Source organism: Elgaria multicarinata, chromosome 2, assembly GCF_023053635.1.
Source record: "Elgaria multicarinata webbii isolate HBS135686 ecotype San Diego chromosome 2, rElgMul1.1.pri, whole genome shotgun sequence".
Lineage (NCBI taxonomy): Eukaryota > Metazoa > Chordata > Lepidosauria > Squamata > Anguidae > Elgaria > Elgaria multicarinata.
The window spans coordinates 157,884,702-157,912,066 of NC_086172.1; the positions used below are offsets into that span (position 1 = coordinate 157,884,702).

The 27,365-nt window shown below is 41.6% G+C and overlaps 1 protein-coding gene across 2 annotated transcripts in view; it reads right to left on the bottom strand.

Moving 5' to 3' along the window:
- ITPK1 (inositol-tetrakisphosphate 1-kinase) overlaps positions 1-27,365 on the bottom strand; it is a 155,100-nt gene that overhangs the window by 44,275 nt on the left and 83,460 nt on the right. The window contains exons 3-4 of one of the 2 annotated variants that reach the window (XM_063117982.1): positions 26,748-26,873; positions 10,241-10,358 (exon numbers count right to left, since the gene is read on the bottom strand). In XM_063117982.1, coding sequence (XP_062974052.1) covers positions 10,241-10,358; positions 26,748-26,873 — 244 coding nt within the window. The remainder of the gene's footprint in view (positions 1-10,240; positions 10,359-26,747; positions 26,874-27,365) is intronic. The other variant, XM_063117983.1, reaches the window with a different exon arrangement.

Consider the following 27,365-nt stretch of genomic DNA (forward strand, 5'->3'; position numbering starts at 1 on the left):
GTTAAAAAACTCCCTCCAGATAACATGATGATCCATGGTGAGTTAAATAACCACCCGTTGACTATTTAAACCACCATTGGTTATTGTGTTGTCTGAACCCAGTCAGCAGATCCACAGGGGTGCCATTTTCCTGCTTCTCTTTTAACCCCTTCAAAAATACATCATAAAAAGGAAGCTTCACAAGATCAAAGAGCAACGAGACCATTCTGCAAGCCCTTGAATCTATGTGTTAGGTGTAAGCATTTGCAGGGGGAAAGACTGCACACGTAGATAACTATGCATATCCAGCTCCCAGGAAAACCCAAGCGTAAAACCCAAGCTCATCCACACCTAACATGAACATCAGGGGCAGGGGAAGCAGTTGACCTTGAGGGCAGAGCCAGCATCACAACAATCCCGCTATGCCTTGATCACAAGCAGCCCCTCTTGCATATAACATGTTGAGGGGCTTGTGTGTCATTAAAAAGAGAGGGAAAAACATCCTTTGCATGCAGAAGGTCCCAGGTTCAATCCCTGGCTTCTCCAGGTAGGGTGAGGAAAAGAATCCAGCCTGAAACCCCAGAGAGCTGCTGCCAGTCAGTGTTGACAATACTAGGCTAGATGGACCAATGGTCTGGCTCAGAAAAAGGCAGCTTCCTATGTTCTAGTCTAGAACATGGGAGCTTCATTGTTGCCTTTTCAATCCGGGGTGGGTGGGTGGAGCTTAAGGTATAGAGAGTAGGAACTCTCAAGAGCTTCTAGTGAACATCAGGGTTCCCAACACCTTTCCTGGAAGAACCTTCTATGCAGGGGTTAGCCTTTTTGGCTGGCTTTCCTAGCCAAGCTAAAATTTGCAATCATCAGCCCTCCGCCCCACCCCAGTGTTTTCTGAGGGAAAGAGCTGTTGAGTTCTGCTGCCCAAAAGTACATGCACCCCTTCGGGCAACAGTGCCCAGCGCTTCCCCTTCAGTCTTTCATCAGGGAAGGGCCAGAGAGGGAGTGTGCAGAGTTGGGTGCCACGGTCCAAATGTACACATCGCACCGTCAGGCAAATTGTTTTTCCTGCTCTGGAGAAGATGGGGAGGGGGTTGCCAGTTTGGCCCTGCATGACCAATGCCCCTCAGGAATACTGGGCACATACTTGCCAAACTTACAACTCCTAGCCTTCTTCCTAGGTGTCGGAAACTGTTGTACAACTGCTTAAACCAGAGGAGGGCTGAAGGCAAATCTCCAGATGTCTTGAACTTCAATTCCCAGAAACCCCTGCCAGTGTAATCAGTGGTCAGGAATGCTGGTGCTGAAGTCCAAAACAACTGGAGATCTACTTTCTGCCCACCCCTGGGTTAGACAATCCCAGCCATCTCTGCATTCCAAAGTTGAGAGGAAGGTTGGCCATTTATCTCGCTTGCCATGGCAAATGTATTTGTTGAAGCCTGCTCCTATGGCTTGAGCAGCATGCATGCTCAGAAAGAATTCAACAACTGTCCTTTTTCCTGCCACGGTGATGGGAAAAGCTGCTCTTGGCAAATCTCTCCATTTTGTACAGCTATTAATGGCACAGGGTTCTCTTCTGGAAAGAAAATACATATATGTGCCACTGCTTAAAATGCATTGTTTGGCATACTTGCTGGAGAAGGGTAATATAGGCAGGCAACAACATTTTGTTATGATGTCAGAAATTAGAACAGACATGCGCGTTTCAACAAAATGCCACTAATATTTGGCAAAATTCATGCAATGTTAGCACCCAGAGATAACAGCTCCTTTCTTTTTGACAGGTATGCACCTAAGGTCTGATAAGACTACTCAACTTTGAAGGAATTGAGAGTGACATACATACTGAGACATCTCATTTTGACACACACAACAGACTTGTGAGGAGAAGAGTAACTTTTCCAGAACCACCCAGTGAGCTTCAAGATGGAGGAAATAGATGTTTGGGGAGGGGAACAACAGCTCAGCAGCAGAGCACATGCCTTGCATGTAGAAGGTCCCAGATTCAATCTGTGGCATCTCCACCAGGAAAGAGGATCTTGGGTAGCAGAGTTAGGAAAGGCCTTTGTCTGTCTGAGACCCTGGAGAAGCTGCTGTCAGTCTGAGATGACTGGACTCAGCTGGATAGGTGCACACACTGACCCAGTATAACTGGCACTCTGATCTGAACCATGCCGAGATCTATAGGCACATGCTAACTTGCTCCACATGTACATCAGGCCATTATCTGTTCCTCCAGTATACAGTAGCTCCCCAAAAAGCTATTGGGGGACCCTCCAAAGTGGCTTTCAATATGGTCAGGAGCTACAGTAAGAAGAATGCTCCATGTGGGGAACTGGATCCTGGGCACAGTTAACCATTAGTCCCATTATTTTGACAAAATCCTATTTCAACCTTTTCATTTTTAAGAGGTCACTGCTCAAATTATTAGGAATAAAAGATTCAACCATTTCAATTAGCTGAAAAAACTGATTGAAGTGATAAGACCAGGAGGGGATGAACTTCAAAATGAAACATTCAGAGAGCTAACTTAACTGGACGTGCAGTAAAATCAGTAATGTGTTAATCTTTGCAGAAAGAACAATGGCACCAAAATTTCTTTCTAGATATTTCTCTGGAAGCAGAGAAATGTGTGGTGTGTTTTTTTTAAAGTTTGATCCTATCATCCTAGAGCCTTGTGTGACGCAGAGTGGTAAGCGCCAGTTACTGCAGCTGAAACTCTCCCCACGGCCTGAGTTCGATCCCAGCGGCCGGCTCAGGTCAACTCAGCCTTCCATCCTTCCGAGGTCGGTAAAATCAGTACCCAGCTAGCTGGGGGAAAGGTAGCCACGACTGGGGAAGGCAATGGCAAACCACCCCACTACAAAGTCTGCCAAGAAAACGTCAGCGAAAGCAGGCGTCCCTCTATGAGTCAGTAATGACTCAAGTGCTTGCACGAGAGGTTCCTTTCCTTCCTATCATCATGCTTTCACCAATTCCCAAGGTGATGAGCGGTTAAGGAAAATATGCAAGAGGAAACAAGGGGTCAATCCAGGAGGTAAGAATCCTTTAATATAGTATTCCTGATCATCATGAGGCAGCAATTTCTTCTTCGATACAGCCCACAAATGTTGCTTTGGATTTAAGCAAGTGGGTGAAAACAGCTACAGGTAAAATGCAGTACTCTGGGTAATTCCATTCATCTTTCCTTTACTTTTCACAATCCCTAGCACCAGAGCAGGAGCTAATGACTGCCTAAAGCAGTGGTTGGATTATCTAAGAATGTATTCAATTCATAATCATGATCAAGCAAGCAATTCTCTGGGTAAGAGGGCATGACCGAATGCAGACCCCATGATCCTCTTACACCGGACAGTGCAATAAATCAAATAGAAATATACGGCAGTTTGCTCTAATTAAGAGTTTGCGAGCAAGTGCAGTGGTTTACAGCTTCTAAGGAATGATAAAGTTCCATGGACATTTACTGAAGGTTCTTCAAAACAGCAAGTCCACCATTACCTATCTTTGCCGGTAATGTGCCGTCATGGACTGTTTATCAAGAGCCCTGTGTGACCAGAGAGCAAGCTCAAGAATGTGCCTCACTATCTTCTCTCCACAGTCCTCTCCTGCCTTCTTAGTAGTTCATTGTGGAAGGGTAGGACATGGGAAAACCACTGAACGTTGAAATTTAAATACTGGTCCTGAACAGTGAGCCACAATTAGATCATAGATAGATGCACAAGTGGAAGTGCCTTTTTTTTTTTTTTAAGTGAGTGGGAGTTCTATGTTGCAGGTTGGGGTTAAAAGTCAGTCCTTGGTCTGCAAAGGCTGAACTCTAGTCAACTAGAGGATTAAGATTCCACACATTGATTCCACACATTCTAGTTTTTGGAACCCAAATTCCACAGAAAACTGCATCATGCAAATGGAAGGACGCCATTATTTTGTCCCAGTTGCTAACAGAGTAGGAAGAAAAAAGAAGCGTGGGAAGAAGAGTAGTATTGGGGATAGTATTGGGGCCATGTGCAGTGCTGCCCATAGATTATTTTAAGAAACAAATTTGAAATAGATTTAAACAACAACAACAACAACAATAACTGGGGGGGTGGGGGGGGTAACAAGTTGTTTTAAAATTTGGTGGTCTCTGGAAATTTGGAACTGGCACCTGAACACTGAAATAGCTCCCTAGCCTTGCAATTTTTAGGTAGAAAAATCCTATATTTGGAAACATTGAAAACACTAACTCTAGATTACATAAGTGGAACAGCCACTCTCCTCACCCTAAGAAAACCATGTCTCATCTTTTTGCTCGGGCTTTTCCTATAGGATCTTCTTCTGCTCTTCCGTTTCCTGGTTCCTTTTCCTTGGATGTCATTATCTTTTCTTGGCATGTAAGCTAGTCCCCTCCAACCTGGGCCCCCCATTTGTTGTGGTCTACAGCACCCATTATCCCCGACAACTGGCTATGCTGGCTGTGGCTGATGGGAGTTGTAGTTCAGATCAGGAATGGATGGCACCAGGTTGAGGAAGGCTGATGTAAGCCTATGGGTAGGGACTGTGTATTTCAAATCCCCTTATTGATTATACACTATATATTTACACTATATATACATATACAATTATTCATTCCCACTTCTATCAGTTTGGGTAGCTGGATTGAAGACTCTTTTAATGCTTCTGATTAGTCTAGGTATTATAAGCACAAATTCCTCAACAATAACAACAACACTGTGAACAGCTGTCATACCACAAAAATTAGCAGTGTGAAAAGGCTTAAGCATCCTAATGTTAATTTCACATACACCTGTTACAAATCAATTACCTTTTGGTGTATATATTTAATCACTGCTTGGCAAGGGGTGTGTGTGAGAGTGTGTATTTTACAGACAGCAGACAGGAATGTTAAACTGTACCAGAGACTATTATGTGAAAGAACTGAGTAATACCCTGGAGTTAGAGGCTTTAGCTCTTTAATCAGGCAGTACAATTCTTTAGATCATGTTTTGGCAAGTGAGAAAGAATTCTTGTGGTAGCATGTCTCTACGGTAGCTACATTCCAAAGCTTAAATATAATCTCCCACATAATCAAAAGTATTTTGACTGTAGCATGAACCTGACCATACCCCACTTTTGCAGAACCACTACACACAATTGTTTACTTTTAAAGGAGGTTCCCCACCACACCCACCCACACACACCAGTTTTCTGTGAAATTAAAAAAATAAGGATGCAGGAGAAGATGAATGGGGACTATAACTTTGATGTAGCAAACACATTTTAAAGGCACCTAACATGAACTTCTGATGTTTAGCTTTTCAAAACCTCCTTTGCAAAACTGCAAGAACATGTAACAAAAAAAACCCATCAGATTTTCTGAACCCATCAAACATAAATCCATTTTACCTTTACTGCTTTTCATAGAACAAGATGGTAAATGCAAGTAGTCAATGATGGGGAAGAACAACATGGATTTAGGAGCTGGCCATTTATGTCTAACACATTTCCAAAGCTATGAAATTTAGTAATGGGAGATGATTTTATACAGTTTGAGGAAATCGATCTACCGGGTCCTATGAAAAAAGGGCATACAGCATGATAATAAACTCTAAACCACCGGAACAAAGGAGGGTAGGTTTTCTTCAACCTAATGGGATCTGAGCTGGCGATGACTAAACAAGAAAGAGATCTTGGGATTGTGGTGGACAGCTTGATGGAAAAGTCAACCCAGTGTGCGGCCGCTGTAAAGAAGGCAAATTCCATCTTAGGCATTATAAGAAAGAGAACTGAGAATAAAACTGCTAGTATCCTACTGCCTTTATACAAATCTATGGTGCGACCACACTTAGCATACTGTGTACAGTTCTAGTCACCACACCTAAAAAAGGATATCACAGAGCTGGAAAAAGTGCAGAAAAGGGCAAATAAAATGATTAAGGGGCTGGAACATCTCCCCAATGAGGGAAGGTTACATCAACTGGGGTTGTTTAGCTTGGAAAAAAGGAGGGGAGACATGATAGAGGTGTACAAAATTATGCATGGTATGGAAAGTGTGGATAGGAAGACATTTTTGTGAACCACCCAGAGAGCTTCAGCTATTAGGCGGTATAAAAATGTAATAAATAAATAAATAAATATTTTTTCTCCCTCTCTCAAAATACTAGAACCCGGGGTCATACCATGAAGCTGATTGGTGGAAGATTCAGGACAAATAAAGGGAAGTACTTATTCACACAGTGCTTAGTTAAATTATGAACCTCACTACCACAAGATGTAGTGATGGCCACCCATTTGGATGGCTTTAAAAGGGGGTTGGTTAAATTCCTGGAGGCAAAGGCTGTCAACAGCTACTAGCCCTTATAGTTGCGTGCTCTCTCCAGTATTCGAGGCAGTAAGCCTGTGTGCACCAGTTGCTGGGGAACATGAGTGGGAGAGTGCTGTTGCACGATGTCCTGCCTTTTTGGTCCCTGGCTGACAGCTGGTTGGCCGCTGTGTGAACAGAGTGCTGGACTAGATGGACCCTTTGTCTGATCCAACATGGCACTTCCTATGTTCTTAGTTTCTTTATGTCAAAAACTTCAGAATTCAGTACACTGGCCTAAACGTAAATATATGACCGGTCATATAGGTTTGCTGGAAAAATCTGAATTGGATTAGGGGTGGGGGGAGAATCCAACGCAACTTAGATTTAATTTGCAAAGGGTCATTTGCACAAGAACATTTTCAGTTTATATCAGAAAACGTTCTGATGCTCTAGAGCAGGGGAGGGCAACTTGGGGCCTTCCAGATATTTTGGCCTACAACTCCCCTCACCATTGGCTAAGCTGGCTAAGGCTGTTGAAGGCCAAACATCTGGAGAGCCCCAAATCACCTACTCCTGCCCTGGAGAGATCTAATTTAGAATTTTATTTAGATCATGAGTCTGGGTGTGTGTACTGTATATTGTGTGAGTATCCAATGTTAATATTTTGTCCCAAGACACAAGTATTTGTCACAAATATGTGAGGGGGGGGTGAATTTAAAGCACATATAATGTGATCTAAAATATATATTTTGTAGAAAGTTTCAAACAATTATTTGTTTGCATGTGGATTCTATATATAATTCCTGATTTTTTTGACTTTTTTATGTAATTCTGAGCTGGCTAAAAAGTAATAATTGATAGTCTACGTCTGACATGAAGATCGCTTCAAGTGGAGTATAGCCTTATGTATATGTGTTTTTATTAGATGTACTGTATGTGATGTTATGTATTTTGTATTGTTTTCCCTTTTCCCTCTTCCTCATGTGCTTTGCTTTTGTAGAAAATAATAGAAATATTGAAATCAGAAAGTTTCATTGGAATACTGTTAAAAATGTAAAGACAATAACACGTTCTTTCCTTACGTTGTTTAAATTTGGCAGGGGGAGTACTGAAAATTGTCGACACACTAATTAATCTTAGCAACTATTTCAACAGAGTTCAATTATTTTCCACTAAGGTTGTTGGGGCACCTTCAGTTTTGCTGTCACTATTTATTTCAGGGGTCCCCAGTGCTTGGGTGGCCTTCCAATGCCACCCACAAAGGGGTCTGCAATGTGGCACCTGTGGGCACCTGCAAAGCTTAAAAAAACCAACCCTGCAGTATATATGCTATTTCTCTCCACCCAATCCCTGTCCTTGCTATTTCTCTCAGTTGGTTTCTTCTTTCTCTCTCTTCCTAGCCCCTAGCCTTGCTCTTTCTCTCTCACTCACCCATTTACTAAGCTTTTTCTCTCGACTAACAGCCTTCAGCTATTCCTTTCCCGCCCACCTCTTTACCTTGCTGTTTAGCCCCCCTCCTAGCTTCTAGCATCGCCCTTTCTCATCCCTCTACCCCTTTGCTATGCTATTCTTCCCTCCCAGCCTCAAGCTATTTCTCTCTCCTGACCACTTTTGACTAGTCAGGCCTTAATGGCAGCCATTACATGACTAGCCAAATCTTTCATGAAATCCATTTCATAGTGGTGCCCAGAGCAGTTTCTCAAATTTCCAAGAGCGCCCCACTGGTCCAAAAAGGTTGGAGACGTCTGATTTATTAGTTCCATTTCACTATGAGGAATATATGCATTTCAATGACATATATATATATATATATATATATATATATATATATATATATTCTCACATACGTGCCAGGGAAAAACATTAACTTAAACTTTGAAACTGCCACGCTTGCCTAAGATTGTATTTGCAATTGGCATGCACTCATTTTTATTAATGAATTTATGAAATGGCAAACATTTCCACAGAAAAATGACACACTGGAAAATTTTGCACTGCACATGAGTGCATATGACCTGCAGTTCAGTTCTACACTGTTTTGAGATAACAGTCTTTAGGAATGAACTAGATATACCGCAGAGCCACTGAACTTGGTAAGTAAGCAGGTGTATTGGCTTCATGTCAGATCCAGATACTCCTGTGATTGTGTTACTGGGTACTTTTATCTGTCTGGTGGCAACCCCCACAATTAGGTGCTAGTGTGAAAACTGGCTAACTATTGTTACTGTACTGGAGGTGTATCAGCTCCCAAATCAATTAACAGATTCAGCTGATGGGAACGGATTGAGTGGTTGGGTGGCAGAAGAAGAAAAGTCAAGACAAATGAAGGAATAGTGAGACTCTAGTTTTCAAAAGTCTTTGATTTTAAGTTCATGCCTAATTCTGGGTTTGTTTTAATTAAGCTTTATGAAAGTCACATAAAATTTCAGTTAAAAAAGTGTTAAATGTGGTTAAGATTACTTGCAGGAGTAACACAGAAATCTGTGTGTGTGTGTGTGTGTGTGTGTGTGTGTGTAAGGAAATCCTGCATGGCAGAATACTTTGGAAGAGACTCAAAATTACAAACAATCCACTGAACACACAAAAAAGTTCAAACTCCTACTAGACTAGTTAGAAGCTCCAAAGTAGACACTGGCTCATCCTGCTGCTTCGCCTTGACATCTTCAAGACAAATAATTAAAAACATTTCATCTCAAGCATCACTGGTCTTAGCAACGAACTTTCAAAATCATCAGTATACACTTCGTTCAACTTTTAATATCTCAATCTGCCCAGAAAACCTCTTTTATAACTCTTATCTCAAAAAGGGGGGGAATCCAAATAATAGACACTAACAGCATACTTTTAGAACGACCAGAGTAAACTTGGATCCATCCTCCCCATACTTTTGTAAACTTCACCCCCACAAATGGAAAAAGTGCCTCCTCCCTTTTTAAAATCAAGCGTAAAAGCATGTGTGGTGTGTGTATATAATGGGACAATAGCCCTTGAAAATTCAATGCTTTTCCAGCACTGAATAAATGAGCAACCCCATAAAGAAAGAAAAGATGCTTCTGCAATAGTATCCTATTTATTTGCTATCAGTTTCCTTTCTTCTGGCCCAACCTCTCTCTGTATAATAGGGGTAGGCAACTTATGGTCCTCCAGATGTTTTGGTCTACAACTCCCATCAGCCCTACCCAACATGAGCAATGGTGAGGGATGATAAGAGTTATAGGCCAAAGTATCTGGAGGGTCCACAGGCTGCCCACCTTTACTCTTCAGGCTGGATTCACCCTGAAGCTGAGTGAACTGATGGCAGAGATCTACCATCACCAGCAGCATTTCCCTCAGACTTGCTCCGAACAGCTTCCATCAGGATGGAGCACACTGGTGTCACTTCATATCAACGGTGGTAGTGACAGCAGCTTTCTGGGGCCACTCGGAAACATAGATGCGTTGCCTGTATTGACATAGATCCAGCTCTGATACTATTCATTATGCAGAAAACTGACAGAAATAAGTGAACAACATGCCCTCTTTTTTATTATTGGTAGTGTGAAGAAGACAGATTAACCAGAACATAATATATCTCAAGTTGTAAAAAGAAAAGAGGAATGCAAGGTGTCAGGATATGTCCAAAGTATGTGAAAGAGAAATGGTCTTAAGGAAAGGCCTATTTTATCCTTTTAAAAATCACCGTGCTTATATATTCGGAAAATATGGATTATACTTGGATGGGGGTAGGCAATATATAGCCCACCAGATGTTTTGGCCTAGAAATCCCATTAGTCCTAGCCAGAATAGCTAATACTGAAGGATCATGGGAGCTGTTGGTCAAAATATTTTGAGGGCCACAAGTTATTCAACCCTGTACTAGGACTTGCTTGGGCAGGATTGTACTTAGCAGCCACACAGAAATGGAGACTAATTTTCCCACCAGATATTAAACTTTCCCCCACTGATACTCAAATACCAGTGGCACAGTAAAAAATGCTAGAGGCTTACCTTTCATGTAGGTCTCTATTTGTCTAATAAGCTCATAAGACTTTGATCGGTCCAGCAGTGTCCTAATAGCAGGAAGGGGGTCCAGAATGATGGTTTCAGGATGAGCATCAATATACTCCTAAGGAATGAAGAGATGTGGCACAAAATGTTACTGGTCAAAGAAGATTTGCTGGAAACTAGATACTTAATGGGAAGAACCAAATGCAGGCTACTGACAATGCCTGAATTTCAAGTTTCCTGGCAACTTACAAAATTTACTTTGCTATCTTGAGAGAAGGAATAATATAAATAAACGGTGTTATGATTGCCAGCCATATCTCAAAATTGGAGGGCCAAGGTCTATGGAATTTCTTACTCCCGCTACTTTGTGTACTCAAATACACATTAAAAGTAAACCATATGCATAAAAGTCTTCCTTGAGTCCTTGGCCAAACTATTTATTTATGTATTTATTACATTTCTATACCGCCCAATAGCCGGAGCTCTCTGGGCGGTTCACAAAAATTAAACTATGCAATGTACTGAACACTGACATAGAAGCAGGATCAGAAATGCCTACATTACCTCCAGGCATTAGTCGGACCTTCAAGGCATTGTGAATACTGCTAAGCATTTAAGCAGTTTAGAAGTCAGTCAATGGCTACTAGTCATGATAGTTATAGGGAACATCTCTAGGTTCAGAGGCAGTATACCACTGGATAGCAGTTGCTGTGTCAACATGAGATGTCTATTGCTTTTATGCTCCAATTGTAGGCTTCCCAGAAGCATTTGATTGGACATGGACGGAAATGGAGTGGTGGACTAAATAGAACTTTGGTCTGCTTCAACAGTATTCTTCTTAGGTCAACCTCATTTCTATAGCAGAATGGCTATGGTGTCTTGAGGATCATGACTGTTGGTCAGCACTGGTTTAAAATGCTTAACCATCTTGTGAGGACCCATGCCTCATCTGCTGAAATGAGTCTCATATGTCATGACTGAACTCAAAGGCCCATAGTTTTGCTAAACATATACTGAAAACTGAAATGGTACAGAAAGTGTGGTCAATCATGCGACATCTTGGGCTTGGTAGCATAGCCAGTATGTTACAACATATGATAATGGTTACTCTGGACCTATATTTTTAAGCAAATCCACAATCCACTAAAAATAACAGATAAAACTCACTGTTTTCCTATCTACACTAAGGATGCAAACAAATATAGCCATTCAAATGCTTAAATACACTGAGGTCCCCCAGGCTTGGGATGTGCACTTTCAGAGTGTACAACCTTATTGCCCACTAATGGTATCTTGACCCCAAAATTAAGTGAGCTCTAAAACCTCCAACCCTACTTCTATCTCTTTCTGCTTTACCCACCCCTTTCACCTCCTCATCTGCCCAGTTTATTGAGTATACCCATCAGATTTATCTGCACTTTCATATCAAACTTTGGGGTTATGATCAGCCTGAACCAGATATTATATGTATGCCACTTCATCTTAATCTTTGAACACCACACAAGCCACCCTTTGGGCAAATAGCCCTTTGTTACAATTTTGAGGCAGGCATTTATTATCATATATTAGCAAGTCTGTTGGCTCACAGAAAGCTAACAAGGAATTCTGGTCTTAAAAGAGTTTATGGTGTCAGCTCCTATTTGGCAAGACTGCCCCCCTTCTGCTCCCCACACAAGTGCTAACAATTCTACACACTTTATAAACAAAACAAAACAAAACAAATACAACTTCTGGGTGGATTATGTGGTTTTGTGCCACATTAGCAATGTCTGTCACTGCTAGTTATATTGTACATAAACATGCAATTGACTTTAACCACATTAGCCAATGTTACTGGAAGTAACGGAGGGCGGCAAAGAGTCAATGATTGGAGATTTCAGGGAAGCTAGACGTTAGAAGAAACTCCCTAACAGTTCGGGCTGTTTGTGAGTGGAACAGACTGCCTGAGGAAGTGGTAGGTTCTCATTTGCTGAAAGTATTTAAGGAGAGGTGGAATAGCCATCTGTTATTTATTTATTTATTTATTATTTTGTTTATTTATTACATTTCTATACCGCCCAATAGCCGGAGCTCTCTGGGCGGTTCACAAAAATTAAAAACATTCAAAGTATAAAACAACAGTATAAAACCATAATATAAAATACAATATAAAAGTTATATTTTTATATAAAATATAAAAATACAATATAATTAGGGTCACTATAACTGCATCCTGCATTACAAAGACTGCATGCAACAGGGGGTTGAGCTAGAATCTATATCTCATTCAATCTACATAACATAGATTCATAGATTTAGAAGGGACCTTGGAAATAATTAAATTACTAGATGATCTCCAAGGTCCTTTCAACACTATGATACCATGTGATGGAAGAACAACCACAGAAGAAGCAGTGACCATACAGCTCCAAGCAACATGGAAACAGGACCTTCACAGAGAAGTCTCCGGCTATATTGGAGCTCCAAAGAGATGTTCCCTTTCAGAACTTTCTCCATTTTATCCATACTTAGGGTGACCATATTTTGGAAACCAAAAAGGAGGACAACACGGCTGCCCCCAAGGTGGCATGCCCACCAACATGGCCTTGGTCACATGTCTGACTTCACAGCACACAATTAAGACATAACATCTTAATGTTAAAATAACTGGAATAAAGAACAAGTGAGACATTCAATATATCTGAAATTAACTTCACCCATTCCTGCTTTTGTAGCTTTTGCTATACTTTGAAGCTTCTGCTATACTCTGTGTGATACAGTCCCCTTCCCTCAAATATATTTTCTGACTGCAAATCCTTCAATGGATGACCATAGTCTAAACTTTCCTAACATTTAACATTCTTTCCCCATCACCTTTCTCATATCCATACAGATTCAGCATACTGCTACCACTGAACAAATGAAGCAGCTGACAATCTGTGGGCTCTCCCACACTGAGGCAGCTGGAGAACCATCTGTCAGGTATGCTTTAAGGTGGATTCCTGCATTGAGCAGGGGGTTGGACTCAATGGCCTTATAGGCCCCTTCCAACTCTACTATTCTATGATTCTTAACAAGGGTAAGTACTCCAGAAGGAATTTAAGTCTGGAAAACAGAAGGTGAAGAAAACCCTAGATGGAGCTCACACACCAGGATCATAAAAAGTGAGGGGAAACCAACTGCTCCTGGCAAAAACAGTATACAAGAATGAAACAAAAGGATGACACTCTTACCATTATCCTTCCCCCAAAGCAGTAGACTTATAGCGCTCAGTTGTAAATAATAAGCTAATGAATCTAGCTTTTCACATGGATAATGCAAAGGAAACTAGCAGCCAAAGTGGTCAGCATCCACAAAATTTTATGCCAAAATAAATTTGTTAGTCTTTAAGGAGCCACAAGGCTATGTTGTTTTTGCTGCAACAGACTAACCCGGCTATCCCTCTGGAAAGAGCAGCCAAAGATAACTCCACAAAAACAGTTACGAAGCTGCAGGGTTTCTTTGCAGCCACTGAGCCATCTTATTTAATACGACAGATTACAAAGACAATTCCAAAGAATACTGTGATACTAGTCCTGCTTTAGCTATAAAACATGTTAAGCAGCTATTGTGCTACTAAGAAGCAGCTTGCTTTAGCCTTCTACATGGATGCAGGGGATGGGGGAGAGCCTAGATATACTGCCTTGCCATGATTATGCAATTTTGCTATAAATGTAGAGTTGTGTGACTATGTCACTGAGAGAAATATGCAACTTTAAAAAAAAATTGCAAGCAAGGAAAATGCCCTTTTGAGCAACAGCAAACTAAAATGGCTATATTAAGGCATTATTTATTTTTAGCTTGACCTTGGATTCCTCCAACTCTGTATTCTCTCCTTCAATTAGGCCCAGGAAGCAAGGCTGGTCAGGAATACCTACTACCTTATGCAGTTAGCTAAAGGCTATGTATGTCTCTGGGGAGGCTTGCTTGACTATTTTCACATGGGGCACAAAGATTACAGAGCAATGGTAATCCTACTGCCAACAGGGCTTCGTTTTAGGGCCAACTCAGGGAATATTTCTGCTCATTTTACAGGAAAGGCTCCACAGCTCTCCACACTGTGAAATCCCATTTGGTGAGTAACAGTAAAACGAGTGCCATTTTCTAATACACAAATAGCCAGGATGAATGGAAGGAAAATATATGCCTGGATCCAGAATTCCCACGAATAGAATATCGCTCACAGGATGCTCCAGCTGGAGGAAGGGGTGGTGGAGGTGACTGTTTTCCCCTGTATTCCCCTGAAAAGGTTGGGGGACGTTCTGGAACAGTGTGGTTGGTGACATAAGAGGAAGTTGTTGAAAACTGCCTCTTTTCCTTTCCTCCAATGGGAGGCCCCACTGGATCTTAGCCAATGGTGTGAATGGAAGTAGCCCTTCTGTTTGTGGAAGAGATGCTCCAGATCCAAACCAAATAACACAAAGCATCAAAATAGGAATTCCTGTTTAAGTCTACTCTTGTCTATCAGGGCACCTGTTCCTAAACCGTTTTTCTTAGGTGGTCTCACAAGACAATTTTCTCTTTATCCAGAAGCCAATGACCAGTCCTCACTACCCAATCCCTTCATGAGCCATGCATTCCCTGCTGGTGCTCTGGCCTCAAGTTAACAAGAGGGGCTGTCGAGAGAATCTGTTACCAAAAGATGGGGTATTCTGTATTCAGATCAACATTTGGTTATTTCTACTTTTAAGGGATGGATCCTATGTTGAAGTGAGTGGAGTAGGGAGGGAAATCAACTACACTTGGAACAGCATGGGCACTTTATTCACTTCCTGTTCCATCTTGGGTGAGGGATCACAGAAGCCAGTATTTTAAGCTTCTTCATGGAACCCTTTCCATATAGGAACACGAGAAAGCCAGGCAGGATGAGAACAAAGGCCTATCTACAAGTCCTGTCAGACAAATTTGATCTTATTTTTTGATAAGGTAACCTCCCTTGTGGACCGTGGAAACGCTGTGGACGTCATATATCTTGACTTCAGCAAAGCTTTTGACAAAGTACCACATGACATTCTGATTAACAAACTAGCTAAAAGTGGGCTAGATGGAACAACTATTCAGTGGATCCACAGTTGGCTACAAAATCGAGCTCAGAGTACTTATCAATGGAACCTTCTCAAACTGGGGAGAGGCAACGAGTGGGGTACCGCAGGGCTCAGTCCTGGGCCCAGTGCTCTTCAACATTTTTATTAATGATTTGGTGCAGGGAACGCTGATCAAATTTGCAGATGACACAAAATTGGGTGGGATAGCTAATACCCTGGAAGATAGAAACAAACTTCAAAGTGATCTTGATAGGCTGGAGTGCTGGGCTGAAAACAACAGGATGAAATTTAATAGGGATAAATGCCAAGTTCTACATTTAGGAAATAGAAACCAAAGGCACTGTTACAAGATGGGGGATACTTGGCTCAGCAATACTACAAACGAGAAGGATCTTGGAATTGTTGTAGATCACAAGCTGAATATGAGCCAACAGTGCGATATGGCTGCAAGAAAGGCAAATGCTATTTTGGGCTGCATTAATAGAAGTATAGCTTCCAAATCACGTGAGGTACTGGTTCCTCTCTATTCGGCCCTGGTTAGGCCTCATCTAGAGTATTGCGTCCAGTTCTGGGCTCCACAATTCAAGAAGGACGCAGACAAGCTGGAGCGTGTTCAGAGAAGGGCAACCAGGATGATCAGGGGTCTGGAAACAAAGCCCTATGAAGAGAGACTGAAAGAACTGGGCATGTTTAGCCTGGAGAAGAGAAGATTGAGGGGAGACTTGATAGCACTCTTCAAATACTTAAAAGGTTGTCACACAGAGGAAGGCCAGGATCTCTTTTCGATCCTCCCAGAGTGCAGGACACGGAATAATGGACTCAAGTTAAAGGAAGCCAGATTCCAGCTGGACATCAGGAAAAACTTCCTGACTGTTAGAGCAGTGCGACAATGGAATCAGTTACCTAGGGAGGTTGTGGGCTCTCCCACACTAGAGGCCTTCAAGAGGCAGCTGGACAAGCATCTGTCGGGGATGCTTTAGGTTGGATTCCTGCATTGAGCAGGGGGTTGGACTCGATGGCCTTGTAGGCCCCTTCCAACTCTGCTATTCTATGATTCCATCTAGCACTCTGGTTGCACCATGGCCTACTGAATGCCTGCTCATGTCCCCCATCCCCTGGCATACAGAAGCAAACTGCTTCTGATATTGGATATTCATTTTCCCACCAAGCAACCTCTGCATGTTTGAAAGGATTCTGGAGAGTGTTCTAGGTCACATGCTCAATCTGGGAGGTGGGGCTACTGACTAGTCAATGTGGGCCTCATCATAGTTCTGCATGACCTGAGAGCCTATCCAAGAACAAGCCCAGAACTTTCCTGCAGCTCTGCGTTACGGGTGAAGATTGGTAGCTGTGGGTAAGACGCCTTCTGCAAAAGTTTTGTCTGCCAATACTGATTGACTCCTTGAGGAGCACCAGGGTTCCTTGGAACATAATTTGATAACCTCTAAAATAAACCATTGCAGTTTTTTTATCTTTATAGAAGAGTTAAAATTTATTCATTTGTTTTGCTTGGATACCGAACACCCCAGTTTGATAATCTGAGAAGCTGCAAGAACCATCCACCTTGGCCCTGAAGACATCAAATTGGTAAGAAGCCTGTGTTCTGTTTCTACAACTAGATTCCAGGCTACTTCAGACAGTTTCATCCCTTACATGAAGAAAAGTTTCCATCTGGAGGAAGATGTATAAACTTTGATGTATGAAAACCAACACAAATTGTTTAAGTATTATAGATTGGGAAGTTGAACTGCACTTTACACAGTACCGAACAGGTGACGTCCTAGAAGAAATTATATCTGCAAAGCATAAGCCCTGCTGAATCAGACTGAAAGTCCATCATCTTGCTTCCTACCATGCTCAACCAGATGCTTCTGGGAAGCCCACAAACAGAACATGAAGGGAAAAGGTCCTCTTCTATTGTTTCTCCCTAGAAGCGATACTGGAAGAAGCGATACTGGTATTTGGAAGCGATACTGTTGCAATAATAGCAAAACACTATTAACATTCTCCCACCCTGGTACCTTCCAAAGGTGTTTGACTACAACACCAATCATCCCCAACCAGCATTGCCAACACATCTGGAAGGCACCAGAGTAGGGGAGGCTGATGTGCAGAATTAATAGCTGGAAAAGCAGAGGAGTATCAACATTTCTTTTGAACATATATTGCTCACAGGAACATGGGAATCTGCCTTTATATTAGCTTGGTTCACAAGTAACAGCAACCTAGAGTATAGGTTGAGTATGGTTTGACTATGAGTAGGCATTGAATTGTGAGTTGTTGTTACATGCGAATCCTGCACTATGATTTAACTATAGGTTATAGTAACAAACCCGGAAGAGAACCATGATTAGTTGTTAGTCCATGAACTCTGGCTTGTTTGTGATTAACAACTCAGTTAAACACTAGTGTAAGGTTCGCACACAGCTCATGATTCAACAGCAACTCATATTCAACCTATACTCTGGATTGTTTTTACGTGCAAAGCAGGTCACTGAGTCAGACCACTGGTCCATCTAGCACAGTATTGTCGATAGTGACTGGCAGCAGCTCTCCAGGATGTCAGGGAGGATTCTTCCCTAGTCCTATCTAGGGATTAAAACTGGGACCTTCTACATGCAGAGCAGGTGCCCTTCCATTGAACTACGGTCCCTCCCTCAAATGCTGGATCAATTTAGATTAGTCTTTGTTCATCTTTCTTTTTCTTCCTCCTCCTCCTCCTTCCTTGTCGTCGTCGTCCTCCTCCTCCTCGTTTAAACAGACTAGCTGTATTATTTGTCCCTCAAGATTAACTCCCTGTAAATGTTGATTCTGAACGAATTGGTGAATTCAATTTCTCACTCAATTTCAATTCAACACTCAATTTCTTTTCTTCGGGAGAGCAATCCAATGGCTCCTAGGCAGCATATTTTGGATTCCTGGATCAGAGGTCAGAAACAGGGTTCTGACTTCGGGCCCAGAAATCCATGAAAGTGACCTTGGAGAGCAGGTAAAGGTGTGTTCCTGTGGGCGGGGAGAGGAGGAAGCTGAAGAGGCTGGCTTATACTAGGCCTCTCCAACTTCCTTCCCTCCCTCTCCAGGACACCCCAGCTAGACAGGTAAAAAAGCATGTCTATCTAAAATGCAGAGCAGGAAGGATGGCAGGGGTGGCAATTACCTCCACTGCACCTCCTGTTCTGCACCAGATGCTCATAAGCCTCTAAATTTGGAGCCTTATAAGAGTCAAGGGTAGATTTCACAGGATCATGCATTAAATCGACTAAAAACATTTCCCCTCTCTACTCTGCAATGGCACTACTTCCTCTGGCTAGTAAAGGCTGTTTTGCCTTTTGAGGGTAGGGGTCTCAGAGACTGGGAGAGTTTATCATTATTTTTTAAAAAACTTTTATTCTAGGTGTGTGCAAGCTTCTGAATTACACAAAAATCACCAGGCAGAACACGTGTAATTCCATATTGGCAGAAGTTAATCCACTAAAAGCTTTAATCTATTTTTCTGTGAGAGCAGTGCTATATCAACATTTTGTAGCAGCAGCAGAAGCAGTGGAAAAAAAGGAACTGTTACATTGGAAATACACCCTGCTGGCTTAAATCACCAGGTGGGCTGTAAGAGGCTCAAGGTAAGTTCAGCTCTTCTCTGAGAAATGGGTCACAGACTTTGAAATGAAACCACCAGAGAGTTTGATTTTAAATTCGCAAATAAAATCCCATTATTTTAACCACTGGGGTTCTTTGGGGTCACGTTTCTTGTGCAAACTGGGATTAAGACCAAATTCATATAAAATCTATTGCCCCTTCAATGCTGCCTATTATTAAGTACTGCTCATCTGCATGGTTCTTTACGCAGTAGTAACATTAGTACAGCACCATGTAAACTGATTGTGCTATATAAATAAATAAATAATAATAATAATAGTAATAGTAGAAGACAGATCCACAAAGAGTTTACAATCTAAATTTAGTTCAAAAGAGGCATTGTGGGTAAAGAAAGAAAATACACAGCTAAACAAATACAGCTGCACAAATACTTAAGTCTCCACTCCCTGCTAAAATGAAGCTTAATTGGTTAAGCTAAAGCCGTGGTCTTCAACTAGTGGGTCGTGACCAAAAAGTGGATCACAATATCAGTCCAGATGGGTTGCGGCAAAGCTGCTGACATCCTGTTGGGCATGGAGAAAATTGTGAAAGTGGATCAAGTTGCAGATTGGGAATCTGAGGTGGGTCTCGGGTCTGGACTAGTTGAAGACCACTGAGCTAAAGGCATCGTATAGAAGAGGAGGGTTTTGAGCTGCACTGTAGAAGGAGAAAGAAAGTGTCTTGCAGGTGTTCCGAGAGAGAGTTCCAGGCATCAGAAAAAGAGAATGGGCAAAATCATTTTATCAGCATTTCTCTTTTGTATATTGCTGTTCAATAAAATGCAGCAATGCTTTCATGCTACACTAATGCAACATGGATTGTTTCTGGGTAGCAGAAAGTCTGCGCAAGATTAAAGCCTAAATACAGTATATATCAATTTGTCCTCACCTGCTGCTAACTGAGGGAGAGCTCACATATGCCAGATGAAGATGGTTCAATGGCACTGAATAGCACGAGAGCAATTCATCACCTTTTAACCTTCACACTAAGAACACAATGTGTGCGCCATGCTACGTTATGCACAAAGCCCCAGACTACCCTGCATGTAACAAGCAGTTTCTGAATTCTTCTCCAAGGAATAACCCACGTGTCTTTTGTATATATGTACTCTCTTCTGCAATCTTGCTTGCAAAGTCTTTCTAATTAAAAAAACAAAAACACAAAAACACAATCTAATCCTAAAACATACAGAACACCCAGCATGTTTGCTGCACAAAGTAAGCCAACCTACAAAGTTATAAGTATCCACAGCAAAAATGCTACAGTGAAGGGAGAAAAAGGGAAGCAAGAAAAACAGATGATGACGACGACGATGACGAATAAGACTATCCACTTTTGCCTACTAAACTTTAGGGGGAAGTTTACGGGCTGGTTTTGTGAGGCAAGTGCCAAAACCCTGATGGCACTGTCCCAAACTTCTGCCTCCACCAGAAGAAGGACTCAGATCCTTCTATGCCAGGGTTGTAGAACCTCAGCCCCAGGGTCCCAATCCAGTCCTCTGGGATTCACCCTTTTCTTCCGGGTTTTTTGGTGGCTTCCTGTGTTCCGTACAGCTTTCCCCCCATTCTGAACAGTTGAATGCACCTCATAAGGCTTAGCTACTGGCAGTACAAGCTTTTAGCTAAAATATGCTGATATTTTTGTTGCTTGGCCAACCTGACTCCTTCCAAGGGAGCTCCACCAACCTGACTCCTTCCAGAAACAAGCATTTCTGCTCGGGTTTAATTGCCCTGGAAGCACTACATCACCACTGTACAAGTGGTGGAGGCCACTTGCACAATGGAATGGAAGGAGATAAGAGAATCAGGGGCGGTGGGGGGGAGCGTTAGTACTGCATTGGATTCTCCCCTATAGTTGCAAGTGGCTGGGCCACAGCCACAGGGAAGGCTTCCTTAAAGAGGTAGGAACTAAGTAGGTGCTTGAAAGTCAAAACTGTAGGTGCCTGTCTGATGCTAATAGGGAGTGCATTCCAGAGGGCGCATGCTGCAACACCTGGCCTCCTGAGGATTGCAAAGACCAGGCAGGGACTTAAGGGATGAAGCATCCCTAATACTACCTGGTCTCACGATGTGAAGGCCTTTATTTGTTAATGACAAAACACACTGTTTACAGATCCTTAAGAAAGGAGAGCAATTCATTATGCTCAACACATACACATTTTTTTCTTACATAACACAAAGTTGATTGCTACTTACAGCTATAAGTAAAATATCATTGTCATCATCATCATTATCCATCCATAGCTTTTAATCATCTTAAACTTAAATGCAAGGCAATTATGGCTGAGCCTCTGATGGAAGTGGCATGGAGCACAGTAGTAGGACACAACTAGCAAGTAAATTGATCGAGCTGAATCTCTAGGCCATGTGCATTGTAAGGAATGACAAAAATCAATAATGCCCAAAGAACTGGCCATGGAGCTAAAAGCGTTTTTTTGTAATGCTGGCACATGCAGAGCGTATTCGAAAGAACACCCAAGAGCATCATCAGAGTTGCAGAGTTGCTGCAAACAGTTTGGCTGCCACACAAGCGTGCGATCGTTTCTGAAATGGAATACAGCATCCTCAGAATCTGATTTTAAAACAACAAATGCCAAGTCCTCATGTAGAGAAAAGCAATTTTGAGAAGAACGTGGCTATAATGTCTGCACTGGTGGATTTTTGGCCTTTCTTTTTCTGAATAAAAGCATCTCAGGAAATTCGCAAACCGCTTTGCCAGCATTTTAAAACTACTGGACTGTGGCCAGCAAGCTAAAGAAATAAGAGAAAAGCCTTCAACAAGTGCAAAGACACAGCACCTGCAGCCCACATGTTTCAGGTAGGAAAACATCTATTTGAACAGACACTCCATAGCAGAGTCTGTAAACAAACAAACAAACAAACAAATGACAGTCTGCATCTCTACTTTTCTTCTTCCAATCTTCATCTTCATACCTCTGATTTCCCAGTTCTGAATAATGCTTTTATTCTTTTTTCTCCCTCCCACCCTGAGTCCTCCAACGCCTCTCTTCTTTCATTCAAGCCACTGCAAAAACTTGCTAGTTACAAATTGAAATATCACTAACATTCTTTTGGGGGTGGGGGGTGTCTTCCTTTACCTCTGAAAGTGGTTTCTTCTCTTATTCTCTCTTGCTTTCGCTCCTGTAATTCTTCTTTCTGGATTACATCTCTCTCATCATCACCCCCATTCTTAACTCTGCTGATTGCTTTAATTTTTTCCTGTTATCTCGTTTTCTTCACAGTGTTTTTTTAAGGCTCCATCAGCTATCCTTTGAATGTGGAGCAGTATACAAATATTGTAAATAAATAAATAATAAGTTTCATTTCCTTTATTGGATCCAGTTCAAGTTAACTTCTTCACTTATTCTTATCTTCTTTGTATATATAATTATTTCTATCTTTGCCCTCTTGTTCTCTTCTCTCTATGAATACTTTGCTCTTGGTTAAATCTCAGGTTATTTCCTCTATTTTATTCTTATATGCCTTCTCTTGTCCTGCTCCTATTCTCTGGAACTCTATCCTACCAACTTTCACTGTGTAAATGTTTTAACTAGGGTGACCATATGAAAAGGAGGACAGGGCTCCTGTATCTTTAACAGTTGTATTGAAAAGGAAATTTCAGCAGGTGTCATTTGTATATATGGGGGACCTGGTAAAATTCCCTCTTCATCGCAACAGTTAAAGCTGCAGGTGCCCTGCCCTCTTTTAAATCTGGTCACTCTAGTATAGCTCCTGCAGCTTTAACTGTTGTGATGAAGAGGGAATTTCACCAGGTTCTCTCTCTCTATATACACAAATGACACCTGCTGAAATTCCCTTTTCTATGCAACTGTTAAAGATACAGGAGCCCTGTCCTCCTTTTCATATGGTCACCCTATTTTAACAGAATTTGAAAACCTTTCATAAGCTATTCACCTTTAATCTCTGCTTCTCCGCCCCCTTTTTAGAGCCTTTTTTGCCATTTCAAAAATGGTACCCCTGTGGGCAGGGCTTGTTCTTTTTAATGTAAACACTGCATAGCACCTAGTAATTGTAAAGTGCTTTATGACTAAACATTATCACTTGGGTACTGTTATTGGGTGAAATCCAACAGTGTCTGTCCATCAGCGGAATGACCTCCCTCTCCTGCTTCAGTCCCCCCAAATCAATTGCGAGGGTGTGTGTGTTAAGGGGCCTTCCAAAGCAGATTTGGGGGCCACCTGAAGGTGCAGGTGGGAAGACAGGGAGGGGAAATCTGCTTGGGCAACATTGGATGTCACCCATTAAGTGCATTTCTTAAAAGTTAAACACCCTTTAAAATTGATTAAACCGGCAATGAGGCGAACAATATTGATTATTTGATATTTCTACTTCATTTCCCAAAGGGAGCAAATCTCAAACACCCTCAGAGAGAACAGACAGAACATATGCTAGAAACTAGGAGGAAAACTGAAAACTCTCTTATGTCCTCAGTTGAGGATTCACAATCAGTATGATAAAAGTCTTTGCCCCCCACCCCCAAGATCAACTATCCTCATCCTCCACTATCCATGTCTTCTCTTTCCTTCCTTCCATTGGTTGCTAAGTCTTCATAAACTTGGCTGAAGGAATTAGAATTATGCAGATGTTACAAGTTCATACACATTGGCTTTCATCACATTATTTGTTTTTATCAAATGGATCTGGGAATCTGCTGAGTACATGATTTTAATCAAACCTGCCATTATGATGGGGGAAGTGTGTGTACAATAGAAGTATTTAAAAACATAAACACATTAAGCATAAGCTAAAAGCAGCAAGATCCGAAACCTAGGAAGTAGCATCACAAGAACATTAGTGAGGGGCAGCCCATTGCAGAGGTCTTTAGTTCATCACAGGAGTTAATGGCAGTCATTCACTTCTATGGAAGAAAAGCTTCATGCAGGGATTCTGCTGGGGTAGGAATTAAACCTGCTCCCTGCCCCTGGTGCCCATTGACCATGACTGGGTTCAGACAATACAATAACCAATGGTGGTTTAAATAGACAGCTGGTTATTTAACCCACTGTGAGTTATTGTGTTGTGTGGAGAGAGTTTTTTAACCAACAGTTGGGTATTTGGCTGAAATAATCGACACAAATAACCAATGCTGCACAGAGTTGGTTATGTGAACCACCATTGGTTATTGTGTTGTGTGGAGGGCACCGCTGGTTATTTCTTTGGCTACTGTTGGTTATTTTGCCAGCTACAGAGTCGCAAGGCAAGAGTGGTTAAAGTGGCGATGGTGGATCTAGTCCACTTGGCAGGGCAGATTTTTGGCAGCAATGGCTGATGGGATACTAGTAGGAGGACCTGGTGGGGGAAGGATGGGGGATGAATGAGTCAACTCAGCGTGGACTAATAGTCAATTCAAAGCTCATCCTAATCCACACCATGGTTGATTATGATCATATTGTGTTGTGAGTATTCCCTAGATAAACAACTGCCGAGTTTATTATTACCCCACAGTTGACTATTGTATTGTCTGAATGCAGCCAGCTCCTAAATTCATGGCTGCATCCTGAGCTTTTTCCCTTGTCACACTTCGTTTACGTATAAGTTCTTACGAGTTTAAAAATGTGCCATTGCTGCAATTACACTTCACAGGGTAGAACCCCCTCATGACCCTGTTGGTGCTGAGCTTTGCAAAGCAGGAGGGGGAAATGTTTTATTAACTATTAATTAGAACACAGTTTAACATATTATCAAGTAATGAGCCTAGGGGGCATCCAAAGATGTCAAGTAATTCCAACGCCAGATTAATGTTTATAAATCCACAGACATTGCTGAGCATCTATTGCTGCGACTCGTTATCACAGAAAATGTACAGCCCTTGGAAGAGGATTTCCATCATAAAGCACAACAGGAATAAGGTATTATTAGTTAGTGCTGCATGCTGTGGAGTCAACTTCTTCCACACTAAATGTTCCAACAGGAAGTCTGTACAGCAGACTAGGCAGACGTCAGACGTGCAAAAATGTTCCCCAGCTGGTAGCTAACATGGAGGGAGGGGGACTAGCTCAAATGAACAAGGGACACAAGTCTATAGGGATAGGCCAAGTACAGCTCCACAGTTCATTCACAAGCACCTTTATCTTGGGCTATGGAGAATGGAAATACCTACACCTTTGTACTTGGCTTAAGTAGGTTTCTTAAACCATATATAGATTAAAGATTATTTACTGAGAAATCCACTTTAAAAATACAGAGTAGAATAATCTCTGCAAACAATAATTCCCTTGCTTTGTTTATTTGAAATTTGGCAACTGGTCGCAACAATCATGTAAAGGTCCTACTGTATTTTGTTTAAGTGGCGCCCTCCTCTCAACACCCAACAACGAGAGCTTGTTTCCAACTGAGCTATTTAATACACTGAGCTCACACACAGCCAAGAGCAAGCATTTTAAAGCTGCAAGAGCATCAGTTCAAAATTTCTGCTTCAAATGTCAAGATTGCCCAATTACGGGTATTAACTGGAACTGTTCCTCTTTCACCTTGACATTTGTCCCCAAGGTACAGTCTTGAAAAAATAAAGATCTCAGCATTATAGAATGCTGTGTTTAGGCCTTGCAAAATCAGTAATTCTCAATATCCAGGTCAAGTGTTTATTTGTTTGTTTGTTTTTAAACCACCTGGACCTCAAAAAAGAAATACAAGGAAAAGACAAGAGAACAAGTCACGCATGTTGTACTTTTAAAGGTAACAAAAGCTCTTTTAAAGGTAACATGTTCTTAGCTGCCTATGCTCACGCAACTTTGGTTTTACTGTAGTCACTACAGCAGCTTATAAATATTACTGCTAGGCTTAATGGCAAATACATAGACAATATATATTTATTTTATGTATTCAATATATTTATAAATCACTTTTAGGGCCAAGCCCCCACAAACTAAAGTACAGATGAAGAATGATACAAGAAGTGGACTATAGCCTTTAAGGTGTCGCAATACTTTCCATTGTTTAAGAAAATGAGGTATATAAGACAAGTGTACAGTCACTATGGGGCAGAGGGTGAAGCATCTATGAATTATACAGAGAATTTACACTCTTAAGGAAGGGAAGCAGTGAAGGGAGAGGTTTTCAAAGCCTTCTTAAAGACTTCTATTGAAGGGGCTGAGCGGACCTGGCTTTCGTCACCTCTGCACTAGCTACCTCCAAGCTGGACCGCAGTAAATTTTTATACGTGGGGTAGCCTTTGAAGATAGTTCAGTCAGATGCAGCTGACCAGATGTTAATAGGGGCCAGAAAGTCTGAACATGTAACACTATTTTTGTATCAGCTGCATTGGGTACCAATACATGTCCAAGCCAAATCCAAAGTGCTTGTCTAAGCCTTCAAAGCCTTAAACCCTTTGGGACTGGGTTACCTTAAGGACCACCTTCATATGCCCATATGTTAAGACCTGCAGAGGCCCTGCTCGTATGCCTGTTGGTAAATTAGTTAGACAGGTGAATATGAGAGACGAGGCATTCTTGATAATGGCCCCACATTTACGGAACTTGCTGCTGGCTGAGTCCATATGCTAAGATTTTCGTTAGAGGTCCTGCTCCTGTGCCTGTAGGCAAAATCAGGTTGGGCAAGGCTAGCATAAATGGAAGAGCAAGAACAGGTTGAAGCATACATTTTAATGTTGTTCTTTAACACAGGCTAACAGCGTTATTTGCAGAAGGTCACATGACTGAATAGATAAGGCAAGCTGAAAGTGGAGGTAATTTTTCAAACTATGGGCACAAGTTTTAAATGAACACAAATTTCCAACTTCTTGCTTTTTGCTTCTGCCATTGATCACAAGAAGTTAACACAAACATAACTAACCTGGAACCTGTGAACCAACTCCAGCGACTGGCTGTCATTTTGGTCAGCTTCAATGATGACGTCTGTCAGTTTATGTATGATGACATCTAATGGGCCCTGATCTTCTATTGGTTTGGTAAGGTCAAGCTGGAAAAAAAAGATAGATAGAAAATAGGTTTATTCTGTGAAATATCAAATATGTGATTCCCGATAATGGTCACTAAGAATATTCAGCTCCAGATATAAAGCTATGGAGAACATTTTTCAGGGATTGGTTGCTCAAGGGGGCATAGTTGAACATATGAACTTGACCTTTTGAGTGAGGCCATTTGTTCACCTTGCTCAATGGCATCTGTTCCAACTGGTAGGGCTTTCTAAGGGGCGTTCAATTACAAGCCAAGAGCTGCCATTTCCCAAAACCAATGGAGTCAACATATGAAGTTGTTTTATATAGATTCAGGTCCGAAACAACCGATATGCAGGTGATGTATATCAGTACTCCAAAACAGAAAAAATGACCACCAGTAGCACATCCAATTTATAAATTTTTAATTTTTAATTTATAGATTTAAACATGTGTGTGAGCGTGTGTGTGTATATGTATATGTATATATATATATATATATATATGTATATGAA